Source organism: Ruditapes philippinarum, unplaced genomic scaffold, assembly GCF_026571515.1.
Source record: "Ruditapes philippinarum isolate M1 unplaced genomic scaffold, ASM2657151v2 ctg1398_1_1_1_1, whole genome shotgun sequence".
Taxonomy (NCBI): domain Eukaryota; kingdom Metazoa; phylum Mollusca; class Bivalvia; order Venerida; family Veneridae; genus Ruditapes; species Ruditapes philippinarum.
Window position 1 is genome coordinate 38,652 of NW_026857670.1, and position 17,775 is coordinate 56,426.

The following is a 17,775-nucleotide window of genomic DNA, read 5'->3' on the forward strand; positions in this document are numbered from 1 at the left end:
GAAATATTTAGAAATAAAGTAGTTACACTAAGAACAATATTGCTTTTTATGAAAGTTGTAAGTTTAAGGCGGTTATCTGATAGGTTTGCTACTAAAATTATGATCCTTGTCACATATGATGTTGATAATAAGAAACAAATATTTCAATTTAAAGTTAATACCTTGAGAAATAAAGAAGTTATAGTGAAACACAGATTTTACTGGGTGAAAACTGTAAAAACTTTAATAAGAAATCTGGACGCGGTGGCCCACGCTTGATGAGAAGGACACATCTTAATATACTCCCCAGAGTTAAGCAAAAATGATGTGAAACACTCTATATTGTCATCTATCCATATTTCAAGTTTCATTGAAATATTTTCATTATTTTGAGTCTATTTGTTGCCATAACAACCTATTTTTGTTAAACATAGGAAGAAGAAAAAAGAGACAGATTATCTCAAGACTGCCCATATTTTGATTGAATAACATTATTGTTTTACATTTTTCGTTATCAAGGAACGGACGGACAGTATTGTAAATTTTAACCAAAAGAAAGAAAACTCGAATTCATCTGTAAAATTATCCATGCGGACGGCACTTACGAAACAAATTTTTGTTGGCCATTGTTGTTGTCTTTTTTGGTACACATGCGTTTCTGCTGGTTTTCTTTTACGTAAATAATTCATTATGTCAAAAGTAATCAATCAACAGTGCCCTGAAACCGTCTGAATATTCATTCCGGCGTCAAAGGCCTCTAACAACTTTTGTTGTGCGGTGTTTATCAATGAAGTTACATCATATATGTACACTCAAGGGTGATTCATCATTTATGTACATACGTCTTAAATAACAAAAAGTTTTTATGTAAATAATAAATGAGTAAGTATTTCGTGTTGAAAGGGGTTGTATGGTTAATTATGAAGTGCAAATGTTGACAGTTCATTTTAAGGCTTTAACAAGCATGTTTAAGACACAAGATAGACAGAAGCCGTTCCGTTTTGTTGTTATTATTAAAGATCCTGTATGTTATAAATAAGGTTGTTACCACACTAAAGGGAAAATTTATATATGTATATAATCATGCTTCTTAAACAATTTTCAAACATCGAAGAATATGTAAAATATGTACTGCAAATATTTGTCCACATTATATGTAATCATTAAAATAAATTATATGCATTCATTTCTGATCGACAAAATGACTTAGACTTTATAGGAAATAAATTTCAAATTACCTCCCTTTATTTACACGAAATTGAAATTTGGTAATAACTTTGCAAAAAAATGTTTTTTGGAACTTACAATATTAAAAAAACCTTCATTTGAGCATCTTTAAAATTATTAAATCGTTATTTATCACTCGTATCATCAATGGGATTGATTGATGTGCATGCATCTTTTGACAAATTACACACAAATGTTATAAAATTTTGGTTAGATTCATAGATACTGCGGCACATTTTCAGATTGTCTTGAAGTTGCTTGTGACTAAAACCTAGAAATATTGTAGATTTTCATTTAATATTTACCGCAAGATATTAAATTTGTTATATTTGCAAAGTGGAAGGAATCGATTATAATTTTCAAAAGAGACAATTTTCGTTTTTCTTAAACACTGTTATATTGTTGATATTTCTAGCAATGACAATGGTCTGGAAACGGAATTATCTACCATATCAAACGGACAAGCAAATATTTATGAAGTTTGTCGAAGCAATTTACGAAAACATAAACAAGTTGATAGTTATCAAGAATTGGAAACGTCAGGATCAAAACGCGAAAGAAGTACATGTTTGTATTCATTGATTAATATAATTATTGCTGTTGACTTGAAAACTTTTAATCCCAAAAAGTTTCTAGTATTTGTTAGAATTCTAGTATATTCTTTTCTCAGTCTTTCTAAAAAGATCTCAATAATATAGAATTCATTAAACAATAAACTATTAAAGCTTAAAAAATAACAAACCTGTCTCTTGCCGTCTTTTGATCTCATCAATATCTCTCTTCAAATCAGTTATAGTTGCCTTTATGTCTTTAAGGCGGTAAACCTCATCTTCATAGTCCTTCCACTTTTCTATTTCTTTCTGTATCCTTCTCTCTTCTTCCAGATCAAGAGGGCAAGTTTTGAATTCGGCAATTGTTTGCTGAACATTCAAAGCTGAAGAACTTCGACGCACAAGTATCTGAAACCGGAATTAAATAACAACTTTATCATTTAAGTTTGGATGTTTGATCTTTAAATGTTTATCGAAGATGTTGACCCAACAATTTATCTGTTTATATAATATTACAAATGAAACAAGAATCATGATGGCTCTACTTATAACAAGAGGGCCATGATGGCCCTGAGGTCGCTCACCTGTATATAGGCCCCCCAACCCCCACCCCCCAACGTTGCAGGGCCAATTTAACCCAAGGGCTTTTATATGCACAATCTTGGTAGACACCCATAAGAAGATGTTTCATGCTAAACATCTAAGCTCTAGCTTTGGGCTTTTTAAAAGAAGATTTTTTTAAAGTTTTTACTATACACATATAGTTAAAAACAATGACACCCCTGGGGCCGGGCCAGTTTTGACCCCAGGGCTTTTATTGAACAAACTTTGTAGACACTTACTAGAAGATGTTTTATGCTTAATATCTAAACTCTAGCTATTTAGGTTTTTTCAAAGAAGACTTTAAATTTTTGCTATACACATATAAAGAAAATCAATGACCCCCGGGGCGGGGCCAATTTTGTCCCCAGGTCTTTTATTTGAACAAACTTTGTAGACACTCACTAAAAGATGTTTCATGCTTAATATCTTAACTCTTGCTATTTGGGTTTTTTAAAAGAAGATTTTTTAAGTTTTTGCTATACACATATAAGGAAAATCAATGACCCCCGGGGTGGTGCCAATTTTGACCCTAGGGCTTTTATTTGAAGAAACTTGGTAGACACCTATTAGAACATGTTTGATGCTAAATATATTAGCCATAGCTCTTTGATTTCTTTAAAAGAAGATTTTTTAAGTTTTTACTATATGCATATAGGGAAAATCAATGACCCCCTGGGGCGGGGCCAATTTTGACCCCAGGGCTTTTATTTGAACAAACTTGGTAGACACCTACTAGAACATGTTTCATGCTCAATTTCTTAGCCATAGCTCTTTGAGTTCTTTAAAAGAAGATTTTTTAAGTTTTACTATATGCATATAGGGAAAATCAATGACCCCCGGGGCGGGGCCAATTTTGACCCCAGGGCTTTTATTTGAACAAACTTGGTAGACACACATTAGAACATGTTTCATGCTAAATATCTTAGCTCTAGCTCTTTGGGTTCTTTAAAAGAAGATTTTTTAAGTTTTTACTATATGCATATAGGGAAAATCAATGACCCCCCGGGGCGGGGCCAATTTTGACCCCAGGGCTTTTATTTGAACAAACTTGGTAGACACTCACTAGAAGATGTTTCATGCCAAATATCTAAGCTCTACCTCTTATGGTTTTTGAAAAGAAGATATTTAAAGTTTTTTCTTTCGGTTGCCATGGCAACCAGAGTTCTGCATGGAATTAAATTCTTTGAACAATTTTTAAAGGTGACCACCAAAGGAACATTCCTGTGAAGTTTGGATGAAATTGGCTTAGTGGTTTATGAGGAGATGTCATTTAAAGTAAAAGTTTACGGACGGACGGACGCCGGACGAAAAGCGATCACAAAAGCTCACCCTGTCACTTTGTGACAGGTGAGCTAATAAAGGCTCTTGATAACAAGGACCAACTAAAACTGTTTACTATCAATAAATCTTAATCTTTTACTGATATCACAAAGGTCATATCTGCATCTGAAATCGTGCAAATGTAAGAACGTTTACGGGTTGTTATTGCTGAGAAACTTTATTAGTAATTGAAGAATTCACTGGTGGCTATACAAAACTATAGGTGTCTTTGAAAGTAAGTGGTTTCTAGTCAATGTTTGATTCCTCGATTAAAAATCAATAGTTTATATTGAAAGTTAATGGTAGCTAAGAAATAAAATGGGTCCTATGGAAATCTGAAAAGTCACTGTATACTCTGGAAAACAATAAATGCATTGAGAGTCAATAACTTCTATAGAAGTGACACGCTGAAATCACTGCTTGCTTAATTTTACATCAATAATTCACGAAAATAACTTGTTGCTAATAAACACAAGTTTTGTTTAGGAATAAAACGGCTGATATGTAATTTTCTTGTTGCTAAAGAATATAAATGGTCGTTTTTGAAGTCACTGGTTACTCTGGAAAGTCAGTGATCCTCATGAGATCACTAATTACTTTGGAAAGTCAATTGCTGCTACAGAAATAACTGAAGACAATGGTTGCTATCAAAGTCACTGATGACTGTAAAGTAAAAATTGTTGATCCACTGGTTGCTATTACATTTAAGCCCCAGTAAGGAAAATCCATGACCCACCCCCAAGGCATGGCAAGTTTAAAACCAGGGACGTCTTCTAAACTATTTTTCCTGTAAAATATCTAAGATATCTCATTGACGCACTCAAAGTACAAGAAAACCTTAAAAATTGTGACGCACTGAATGTACCGTGAACCTGAAATATTTAATCATGGAGTTTACTGGAAAACCTGAAAATTTGGAAGCACTGTAATTACTAGAAACATCAAAATTTTGTGACATTGAAAGTACTTGACACCTGAAAATCGTAAAAAAATAAAAGTACTTGACACATGAAATCGTGAAACACTGAAAGTACATGACAGATGAAAATCGTGAAACACTGAAAGTACTTGACACCTGAAAACCGACCAAGAAACTCTAAAGGGACTTGACACCTGCAAATCGTGAATTACTGAAAGAACTTGGCACCTGAAAATCGTAAAACACTGAAAATACTTGACATCTGAAAATAGTGAAATACTGAAAGCACATGACACCTGAAAATCGTGAAACACTGAATGAACTTGGCACCTGAAAATCGTGATACACTGAAAGGACTTGACACCTGAAAATCGTAAAACACTGAAAGTACTTGACCCCTGAAAATCGTGAAATACTAAAAGCACTTTATACCTGAAAATCGTAAACACTGAAAGTACTCGACACGTAAAATTCATGAAACACTGAAAGTATTTGACACCTGAAAATCATGAAACACTGAAATCACTTGACATTTGATAATCGTGACGCTCTCAAAGTACTGATAGTTGAAAATTGCGAAATGACACCGAAAATCGTGAAACACGGAAAGTACTTGACACCTAAAAAACGTGACGCACGGAAAGTACTTGACATTGAAAATCGAAAAATACTGAAAGTACTTGACACCTGAAAATCGTAAAGTACTGAATGCACTTGACACTTGAAAAGCGTGATGCTCTCAAAGTATTGATATTTGAAAGTGTCAATGTTTCTTAAGTCTAAATACACAAAGCTTTTGCAGTGATAAGTCAAAATAATTCATATTGTGTTGGAGATTTCCAAAATTTGCAAACATTATTTTCCAATCAAATGAACCATGGTCTAAAATATAAAATTTGAAACTCCTAAATAGATGGAATTGGACATTTTAACAGAAATAACCTAAGAGAGGCAAGCTAAAAATTGTATTTTGCTTTTTTGCGTTGCTTTTGTCAATATTAAGTCGTTTTACATGGTAAGAATATTTGTTCTGGAAGCAACAGAGACGACTTACTTCAAACGAAACAATAATCCGAAAAATTATTTCCAATCCCGTCATGGGTGTCCCTTAAATAGAGCGAGAAGTGCTGTAAATAATTTCAATACTCAAATGTCTACATGGGGAAATTGGCTCGTTTGAAATTTTTTCCTTGTTTTGACGTACATGTAGCGTCAAACATGTATACTTATAAATGTTTGACGCTACATGTTTATACGGATTATGATATTATATGATTCATTAAATTTGAGTTTAATATCCCATATGTTTGCATTTTTTAAAAATATATTACTTACCGTATATAATACACTTTCTTCATTTAAAAATAAATTGAAATGTTACAAAGATAACAATAATACTAGGAAAGGGAAATGTGCTCACTTGTTCAATATCATTCCACCAAGCTGTGAAATCAATTTGTTGTATTGGAGTCGTTGTTGATATATGACTTATCTGAAATAAAATAAAAAACGATATGATTCACTTGAAATATGAGCTCAAATAACTGAATCAAAAGTAACAAAAGCAACCCCCACCCGCTCTTCCTCCCGTCTACAGACCACCCACTACCCCCCTTCCAAAACAAACGAACCAAAAACAACACAAACCATTTTGTCATTGATAATTTTTAATATGAAAGTAAGGCAGATTTGTTGTACACATAGATTTAAGACCCCTTTTACGTCCACAGTAATAAGAACGATAGAATGTAAATTATGCCAAATTTATTTATACGTGTATTTATTTATACAGGATTTGTTTTCGACAATATGCAGGGTATAAAACCCAAAGAGTACGATATGTAGAAAACATCACAATACACTTCTTATGATTGAGATACAATAACTAACGGAGTTTAAAAGTCCATATCATGTAAAATGTAAAACATTTGAAAGGAAAATCACTACAAAATTATGCAAAGCTAAGCTAAATCCAATCGTTTGTTCTTAAAGGTCAAGGTAATTTATTAGTTAAGATCAAGGTCAATATGATATGTTTAAAGATTTTGTCAAAGGGCTTTTGTGTTAATGCATGACGAAAATCCATTTAGAAATTACAAAGTAATGTTAAAGTTTGTGGTTTTACACATCCATACCACCAGAAACCAAATCACTGTCAAAACATCTCGGATTGTTTCAAGTGTGCAGTAGTATCTCGGATAATTTCATGACGGCAGTAAAGCTCCGATTGTTTCATCGAAGCAGTAGAACCTTACATTAGTTCAAAACGGCATAAAAGCTCGGATGTTTCATGGCGCCAGTAGAAGCTCCCTTTGTTTCATGGCGGCAGTAAATGCTTGTATTGTCACATGACGGAATTAAAATCTCGGATTGTTTCAAGACTGTAGACAAATCTCAAATCATTTCATGTAGGCAGTTATATCACGGATTATGTAATGACTGTAGTTATACCTCGATTCATTCCATGATGGCAGTAATATATCGTACTGTTTTATGACGGCAGCAACTTCTCGGACTGTTTCATAAAGGCAGTACTATATCGGATTGTTTCATGACGATATTATATCTAGGATTATTCAATGACAGATTATTTCATGACTGCAGTATTATCTCAGATTATTTCTTGATTGCAGTTACATCTCGTAGTTATTATTTCATGACGGTAGTAAAATCTCGGTATGTGTCATAACGGCAGTAAATCCTTGGATTATTTCATGGCAACAGTTATATATTGGATTATTTCATAACAATAGTAATATCTCGGAATATTTCATGACCACAGTATTATCTCGTATAATTTCATGACGGCAGTATTATCTCGGACTGTTTCATGAAGCAGTTTTATCTAGAACTGTTTTATAACGGACGTATTATCTCGGATTGTTTTTTGATTGCAGTAATATCCCTGATTGTTTCATGACTGCAGAATTATCTCAGACTTTTTCATGATGGCACTATCATCTCGGATAGTGTTTCTTGACGGCAGTATAATCTCGGATTCTTTAATGACTGCAGTATTATCTCAGATTTTTTAATTACTGCTTAAATATCTCGGATTCGTTAATTCCTGCAGTAATATTTCGGATTATTTCATGACAACAGTATTATATATGCTTGTGTCATGACTGTATAGTAGTAATATATTAGCCTTTTTGATGGTAATAATATTAACTCGTATTTATTATAACCCATAATTATTCATAAAACTTATGATAACTCTAAAAATTTCATCTGAAATGTCTCATGTTTCATGACGTCAGTATTATCTCGGATTATTTCAGGACTGCAGTATTATCTCTGGTTATTTCATGAGTGCAATATTATCTCGGATTGTTTCTTGACGGCAGTATTATCTCGGACTGTTTCATGACGCAGTATTATCTAAGACTGTTTTAAAGCGGCCGTTTTATCTAGGACTGTTTCATAACGCAGAAATATCTCGGATTATTTCGTAACGGCAGTATAAACTTTGATTTTGTCATGTTCGCAGTATTATCTCAGATTAATTCATGAGTGCAATAATTATTATCTCGGATTGTTTCTTTATGGCTGTATTACCTTAGACTATTTTAATGTCTCGGATTATTTAATGTAGGCAGTAATATACAATATCGAATTATTTCATTTCCGTAGTTATATCCCGAATTATTTGATGAAAGTAGTAAAATTTCCGATTATTTCATGACGGCAGTAATATCTCGGATTATTTTATGATAAAAGTAGTATATTAGATTAATTCATGACGGCAGTGTTATCTTGGATTATTTAATGACTGCAGTATTATCTTTGATTGTTTCATGAAAGCAATAATATCTTGAACTGTTTATTGACGATAGTATTATCTCGAATTGTTTTTTAGCCCCGTATTATCTAAGATTGTATTATCTTGGATTTTTTTTTGAGGGTCGCAATATCACTGTTTGTTTCATGACGGCAGCAATATCTCAGATTATGACGATTATTTCATGACGAAAGTATTATCTCTGATTGTTAAATGGCGGTAGAAATATCTCTGATTATTTCCTGACGGCAGTATTATCTCGGATTGTTTCTTTACGGTAGTATTATCTCGTACTGTTTTATGTCAGCAGTATTATCTCGTATTGATTAATAACTGCACTTATATCTCGCATTTTTTCATGGCGGCAGAATAATCTTATTTATTGTTTTATGACGGCAGTATTAACTCAAATTGATTCTTGGCGGCAGTATTATCTTGGATTGTTTCATACCGGCATTATTATCTCGGATTCTTTCTTGGCAGCAGTATTATCTTTGATTTTTTCATGACGCAGTATTATCTCGGATTGTTTCTTGGCGACAGTTTTACCTCGGATTGTTTTATGACTGCTGTTTTATCTTGGATTTTTTTTGTGATAGTAATAATATCTTTTCATATTTGATAAAAGTTATAACACCTAATATCATGTTTTGATGGATTATTTTATTACACAATTAAAAGCCATGAAGTTTTCATGACAGTAATGATTACTCGAAAAATTTCATCCGATTTTTCAGATAATTTTTTAAAAACATATCCATGTTAATGGCAGTATTATCTTTGATGTTTACATGTTCGCAGAATTATCTCTGCTTGTTTCATGAGGGAAGTATTATTTTGGAATGTTTCATGGTGGCAGTTTTTACTCGAAATGTTTCCATGACGTCAATTTCAGGTTTGATTGTTTTCTTGTCTGTTGAATTATTTAGGCTTGTTTTATGACGGAAATATTATCTCGGATTGTTATATGACGACAGTATTAGCTCGGATTGTTTCATGACAACAGTAATATTTCGGATTATTTCTTGGCGGCAGTATTTTCTCTGATCATTCATAACGGCAGTATTTTCTCTTTTTAATTTATGACTGCAGTTATATCTCGGATTGTTTCTTTGCGGACGTATTATCTTTGATGGTTTATGGCGGCAGTATTATCTCTATTTCTTTTATAGTGCAATATTATCTCTAATTTCATGACTGCAGTATTATCTTGGATTGTTACATGACGGCACTATTATGTCTGTTTGTTTAATGACAGCTGTATTATCTCGGATTATTTCTTGACGGCAGTATTACCTAGGATGGTTTATTGGAGGCAGTTTTAACTCGAATTTTTTATGACGGCAGTTTTATCTTGGATTTGTTTGATGATAGTAGTAACACCTCGTATTATGTCGGGATTGATTATATCATGTTATTTATAAAAAACCTTGGGTTTTTCATGACTGTAATGATAGCTCGAAAAATTTCATCCGAAAAGTCAGATAGTATTTAAAAAATATTCACGCTTACGGATATAGTATCCTTTGATTCTTTTATGTTCGCAGTATTATCTGATTGTTTCGTGAGTGAAGTATTCACTTGGAATGTTTCATGGGGGCAGTATCATCTCGAAATTTTTCATGACGTCAGTTTTATAACGCAGTGTTTTGACGTCAGTATTATCTAGGATTCTTTTATGATGGCAGTGATGGCAATCTCGGATTGTTTCACGAGGGAAGTAATTTCCCGGATTGTTTCAGTAGGGAAGTAATATCTCGAATTCTTTCAAAGTGACATTGTTATCTCTGATTGTTTCATGAGAGAAGTATTTTATTTTATTGTTTCATGACGGCAGTATTATCTCGGATGTTTTCATAGGGGCATAATAATATCTGATTGTTTCATGAAGGATGTATAATATCGGATTGTTTTTAATGATGGCAGTATAAGCTTGCATTATTTAATGACTGCAGTTATATTTCGGATTGTTTCATGATGGAATATAAGCTCGGATTGTTTCCTGACGGCAGTTTTATCTCGGATTGATTCATGACAGCAATATAATCTCGGATTGTATCTTGACTGCAGTAATATTCCGGATTCTTTTTTGACGGCTGTATTATCTCAGATTGTTCACGACAGCAGTAATATCTGGGATCGTTTCTCCACGACAGGATTGTCTCGTATTTTTTCATGCCGGCAGTATTACCTCAGATTGTTTTATGATGGCAGTTTTATCTTGGATGGTTTCTCAACGTCAGTTATATCTCGGATTGTTTCATGACGTCAGTTTTATTCTGAATTATTTTATGAAAGTACCAATATCTTAGCCTATTTGATGAAAGCAATATAACCTCGGATAATGCCGTGATGGATTACTTCATGACATGAATTAAAGCCCGGAATTTTCATGAAAGTAATGATAGCTCGAAAAAAATGCATCGGATATGTAGGATAAAAAATTCAATTCTTGTTTAAGATGTTCAAGTTTAAACCTTTACAGTACGACTGCACAGCTACTGTAAAGATATGCAACACACCGAATTAGTTCTTGTCTAGACAATATTAAAAGTTGTACTATTATATATGTTTTAAGTATGATGATTGATTAAATTATATTTAAGTTAAACTTTGGTGGCAGAATTTCATTACTTTTAAAATACGTAGATATTTATATTGCCAATATATACATTTACTTTTATTCTTCTGTATTGCGAAGGCATGAATTTATAAATTGCATTTCGAATATACTTACTTTATTTCGGAAATCCTTTAACCGACATATGTCTGCTTCCATTGTTAAATCGGTTTGTGCTGGTGTTGCCCTCCAGTCAAAATTTTTATTTAATCCAAAGCATTTCAGGTTTCTAAGAAGACAAATAATCAGCGTGATGTCCAAATCTGACGAAGTTGGGACTTTACCACCCGCTGGAAACAACACGTCATATTGGACCTGGGTTATAACGCCGCGGCTTTTCAAACGTGTTATTGTTGACTTTTCTTGATTCAAGCACGCACTGAACGTTATGCATTGAGATGTCAGGGACTGGTCCAGTATATTTCTCAATACCAGGAGGCCACCATCAATGACTAGTATTTGTAACCGAAACAAAAATATACGGTTATCTAGCGTCTGTGGCTGACCTCCGGTTGCCATTTTGTTTACTTCTTGATTTGTTACATCTGTGTTATAGCCACATCTGTAAATGATGAAACGTACAAGTTATTTTAACAAGAGGGCCATGATGGCCCTGAGGTCGCTCACCTGTATATAGCCCCCCCCAACCCCCACCCCCCAACGTTGCAGGGCCAATTTATCCCAAGGGCTTTTATTTGCACAAACTTGGTTGACACCCATAAGAAGATGTTTCATGCTAAACATCTAAGCTCTAGCTCATTGGACTTTTTAAAAGAAGATTTTTTTAAAGTTTTTATTATACACATATAGTTAAAAACAATGACACCCCTGGGGCCGGGCCAGTTTTGACCCCAGGGCTTTTATTTGAACAAACTTTGTAGACACTTACTAGAAGATGTTTCATGTTTAATATCTAAACTCTAGCTATTTGGGTTTTTTCAAAGAAGATTTTAAGTTTTTGCTATACACATATAAAGAAAATCAATGACCCCGGGGGTGGGGCCAATTTTGACCCAAGGGCTTTTATTTGAACAAACTTTGTAGACATTCACTAAAAGATGTTTCATGCTTAATATCTTAACTCTAGCTATTTGGGTTTTTTCAAAGAAGATTTTTTAAGTTTTTGCTATACACATATAAGGAAAATCAATGACCCCCGGGGCGGTGCCAATTTTGACCCCAGGGCTTTTATTTGAACAAACTTGGTAGACACCTATTAGAACATGTTTCATGCTAAATATCTTAGCCATAGCTCTTTGAGTTCTTTAAAAGAAGATTTTTTAAGTTTTTACTATATGCATATAGGGAAAATCAATGACCCCCCGGGGCGGGGCCAATTTTGACCCCAGGGCTTTTATTTGAACAAACTTGGTAGACACTTATTAGAACATGTTTCATGCTAAATATCTTAGCTCTAACTCTTTTGGTTCTTTAAAAGAAGATTTTTTAAGTTTTTACTATATGCATATAGGGAAAATCAATGACCCCCTGGGGCGGGGCCAATTTTGACCCCAGGGCTTTTATTTGAACAAACTTGGTAGACACCTATTAGAACATGTTTGATGCTCAATATCTTAGCCATAGCTCTTTGAGTTCTTTAAAAGAAGATTTTTTAAGTTTTTACTATATGCATATAGGAAAAATCAATGACCCCCCGGGGCGGAGCCAATTTTGACCACAGGGCTTTTATTTGAACAAACTTGGTAGACACCCATTAGAACATGTTTCATGCTAAATATCTTAGCTCTAGCTCTTTGGGTTCTTTAAAAGAAGAATTTTAAAGTTTTTACTATATGCATATAGGGAAAATCAATGACCCCCCGGGGCGGGGCCAATTTTGACCCCAGGGCTTTTATTTGAACAAACTTGGTAGACACTCACTAGAAGATGTTTCATGCCAAATATCTAAGCTCTAGCTCTTATGGTTTTTTAAAAGAAGATATTTAAAGTTTTTTTCTTTCGGTTGCCATGGCAACCAGAGTTCTGCATGGAATTAAATTCTTTGAACAATTTTTAAAGGTGACCACTAAAGGAACATTCCTGTGAAGTTTGGATGAAATTGGCTTAGTGGTTTATGAGGAGATGTCATTTAAAGTAAAAGTTTACGGACGGACGACGGACGGACGGACGACGGACGGACGGACGGACGCCGGACGAAAAGCGATCACAAAAGCTCACCCTGTCACTTTGTGACAGGTGAGCTAAAAATTCAACAATTGCTTTAAACACTTCTTATACATATAATTATGCTTAGAATCGTTATCATTATATAAACAATATATGTTAATGATTTCGATACTTTAAAATGGAATTGTTGACAGATTGTGTTTCTGTCAAATAACTTAGATTAATACTTTATTATTCTAATTTATTTAATACAAAAATAGCCATTTTAAAGAGAAAATGATTCAATAACTATTTATGTGATCAATAAAAATAAATATCTAGTTAAAGAATTCAAAACTAAATTGAATATCATTTATTGTAGTCTGGGATAACAATTACATCCGTTTTGTTGAATTTTGGTAAAACAATAATCGATGGTGATATAAATAATGATAAAACATAAACACGTCCACATTATCTTTTGTTCTAAAGATAACAATTTAATGATCCTGTAACTCAATTTTTTATGTATTTAATCATAAATATGACGCTCAAATGAAGATTTATGAATATTGTAAGTTTCAAAAAGCATTATTTGGAAAGATATTACCGAATTTACATCTCATTTAAATAAAAAGGGGAAATTAGGAATTTATTTTCCATAAAGTCTAAGCCAATCTATTTCAATAAACAAGAGCTGTCCGTAAGACAGCGCGCTCGACTTTTTTATTGCTTGCCAATAAAAAAAGTTTTTGCAGTAAAAGGCAATACAAGAATCTCTGTATTTTTAAAGTGAACAATGGCCATGAGCATTAAGATATTTAGTGAAGAATTATTTTACTGAATTGTGTGATACCCTTGAACACTGCAGCAAAGTTTGAAATGTTTAAGTCAAAAGAGGGCTGGTAAGAAAGAAAAAAAAAACTAAGTCGATAAAAGGCCTTAATTTTTAAAACAAATCCTTGACAGAGTTACCTTCTCTTGCGTACAGATGGGGGTAATGATGTGAAATAGCATTAAAAGTTTCAAAGCAATATCTCAAAGGGTTAAGGCAATAAGTGGATTTTACCCATATTCAATGTATTTTCTAAGTCAAAAAGGGGCATAATTCTGTCAAAAACCTTGACAGAGTTATGTCCTCTTGTCTGTTGATGAAGGTCGTGATGGTAAACAAGTATGGTCAGTTTCAAAGCAATACCTCCAATGTTTTGAAATAAAGTGAGGTGGTACAAAAAACTTAACCAAGCTCAATACACTTTCTAAGTCAAAAAAGGGCCATAATTCTGTCAAAAACCTTGACAGAGTTATGTACTCTTGTCTGTAGATGGAGGTTATGATGGTGAACAAGTATGGTAAGTTTCAAAGCCATACTTGTAATACTTCTGAAATAAAGTGGGGTGGTACGAAAAACTTAACCAAGGTGTGACGCCAACGCCGACGCCGACGCCGACGCCGGGGCGAGTAGGATAGCTCCCCTTTTCATAGAAAAGTCGAGCTAAAAATGAATGCATACATTTAATGAATACTTATAATGCGTATAAACATTTGCAGTACATAATACTTTATTGCGTATATGTTTAAAAAAGCTTTAAAAAAGAAAAATAGGTCATCAGGTAGAACAATCTTGGTCAACTGATATCCTATCAGATTTCGTTAATCATTGAGGAGGTTTATTAGACGATGACGATACATAACGAATACTTGACATTTAAGCATTGCATTTCAAGAAAAGGTATTTCAAAAAAGACTCTACGCAAGGTCAATCATTATTTGAATGAACTTGGTAGTGACCGAATATGCAATAATACACACAATATCTATGCTCTAGCCTTTATTTCAATTGAGAAAACAGTTGTTTTACGTTTTGTTTTCATACAATTAACTGACCCAAGGGCAAGGCTAGTTTTGATCCAAGAAACATGATTGGACCAAATTTTGTTTAAGTTATCAAGGACCAGAAACAGTGCACCACAAAAGCAATACAAATATTTGATTTATATTAATATTAATAATTATTAATAAGTTGGAAGCCAACAGGGCAATACTACAGAAACAATGTCTAAATCATATCCATGAATTTGGTGTTGCACTAGAAATGTGGGTAGTCTAATGTTGTTTATAACAAAGCTAATCATTACCTCTAACTACCAAAGGGGAATTACTGAAATCCCTTCATGCATTAGTGGCTTGATCAGGCGAAACGAATAAAAGTACCTACAAATGATTTTTTTCGATTGACAACGCATAATGCCAGTCTTTAATATGTTTACACGCTCATTAATCTGTCAATACATTATTTTTTTTTTACATTCATTACAATAGAGACTAAGAAATATGATACAATTCAACTCATTTGAAGGGCGCAGACAGATTGATATTTAAGTTAATGATTTGCCGTTTCTTGACGAAGTACTGCGAATGACTTAACATTACATGTGAAATCGCAGCGATTTCCTTTTTATCTTACACACTCCCGTACACACTCCCGTAACTGATTCATTATTGGACACATGCACACAACAAGAAATTGAGATGGCGTTTATATGTGTATTCTCCCTGCAGTGCTATTTTTGGGGATTTGTGACTAGTTGTGAGCTAACACTATTTAGTTGCTTACATTATTTTTTTTATATATATAAAACAGATGCAAAAGAAGAAAAAACATAAATGACTTATTTTACTGATTCATAGTGTTTTGTTGTTGGGAGTTGTAATAATCAAGTAGACTTCACAAAATAGTGATATAACACAAACACATGTATACTCTACAAGATGTAAATTTATTCTCCTAAAATCCCTAACATCGAGGTACTGGCTAGACATGTTATTGAGCATGCGCGATGGATATTGCTACCATCAAGAAACAATCCAAGATAATACATTCTTAGATAATACGGGGCTAAAAAACAATTCGAGATAATACTGCAGTCATGAAATTGGCTCAGACAGAGCCTCGTAAATTTTGGAAACATGTAAATAGACCGATTAGTAAATAGTCCACCCAACCGGATACATGTAGTTTAACATTAGAAAATTTAAGAGCACATTTTAGCCACCTGTTAGGTGAAAATGTCGTCAATGAGGAATTTGACCCTTTTGATAATCATTTAAACACTGAATTATTTAGTGAAGAGTTTGATGTTGATATTACATATGATGAATTACACCGGGCATTTTATAGTCAAAATAATAATAAATCCCCAGGAATTATTGGTTTACCTGCAGAACTGTTTAAGTCGTCCTTTGATTTAATTCGTCCCTTCTAGCTTAAATTATATAATAGGGCATATAACAATTGTGAGTACCCTGTTCTGTGGGGGAAAAGTACCATTACTATCATCTTTAAGAAGGGTGATGTAAATAATGCAGAAAACTATCGAGGAATCTCATTGATACCAATTCTTGAAAAAATTTATTCACAAATATTGCTGAACAGACTCACTAAGTGGTTTAATAAGTAGTATCATCGTACATGATGAACTTAAGCTGACCTATGTATAATGCTTGTTTGCGCATGCTCCGTATTTCTAGTAAATCTAAGATCACATGTTAAGGGTTTACAGAATAAATTTATATCTTGTGCTGAACACTCGTCGTGTTTTACTTTACTTCATTGTATCAACGCACTTGATTTAATATCTATTATTGCTCATTAATAAATGAACATTACAACATGGTGCCAGAGTAAAAACGTTTTATTAATAACCTGGACATACGATTAAAAAAAATTGGCATATTTATCTCAAGAAATAAAGTTACACAATTAAATTAATATTTGAAGACAAAATGGAATTATCTGGATTGTCAGTGCCCCAAATGGACTGGGAATCTTCGAATTTACCTGAAGCTTATAATAAATTCGAACGTCACGCAAAGCTAATGTTTACAGGACCTATGAAGAAGAAGTCTGAAGAAGAACAAGTTTCTTACTTTCTATTATGGATTGGTGATAAAGGGCGGGATATCCACTGCACGTGGAAAGATATTTCTGAAGACGATGCCAAAAAGATCGACACGTTCTACAGAAAATTCAGAACTTATGTGCAACCTAAGCTCAATCCAATATTTGCTAGGCATAAATTCTACAACCAAACACAGGGAGAAGAAACCATCGATTCGTTCTTGACAAAATTACAAATCTGTGCACGAGACTGCAGTTTTGCAAACACAGACGAAATGATACGGGACCGTATTGTATTTGGCACAAATTCTTCTAAGGTTCGAGAAAAGCTAATCAACGAAGGTGCAGAATTGACCTTAGATAAAGCTGTACAAATCGCTCAAAATATGGAATATTCCAAACAGCAATTGAGTTCAATGGCATCTGCGGCTGACAAGGACGTTCACCACGTGGCGAGACCTAGAAAACGTTTAATCCGAAGGCGGGAAAAGCCACAAGACAGTGACGATAAAATGACCTGTTCTAGATGCGGGACAACACATCAAGAGGGCAAAACGTGTCCAGCAAAGGGAAAAACGTGCAGAAAATGTGGCAAACTGAATCATTTCCAGAAAATGTGTAAATCACGTAATACTGTGAACAATATAAATTGTGAGTCGGACTTATCGAGTGACGATCAGGATTTCTATGTATGCACGGTAAATGATTTCAATACTTCTCGACCTGATTGCGCAATGGTTAAACTCCAAATTGGCCGAAAGTCCGCCC

At 33.7% G+C, this 17,775-nt stretch overlaps 2 protein-coding genes across 2 annotated transcripts in view; both read right to left on the reverse strand.

Annotated features, from left to right (window-relative positions):
• Positions 1 to 17,775, reverse strand: part of LOC132750553 (uncharacterized) — a 288,756-nt gene that overhangs the window by 34,165 nt on the left and 236,816 nt on the right. The gene's annotated exons all lie outside the window — the stretch shown is intronic.
• LOC132750549 (uncharacterized) lies at positions 1,332 to 11,568 on the reverse strand. The gene is made up of 4 exons (XM_060740543.1): positions 11,118 to 11,568; positions 6,020 to 6,091; positions 1,949 to 2,165; positions 1,332 to 1,477 (listed from the first exon to the last, which is right to left on the reverse strand). The coding sequence occupies exons 1-4, from the start codon at positions 11,517 to 11,519 to the stop codon at positions 1,332 to 1,334; spliced, it is 837 nt and encodes a 278-aa protein (XP_060596526.1). The 5' UTR covers positions 11,520 to 11,568.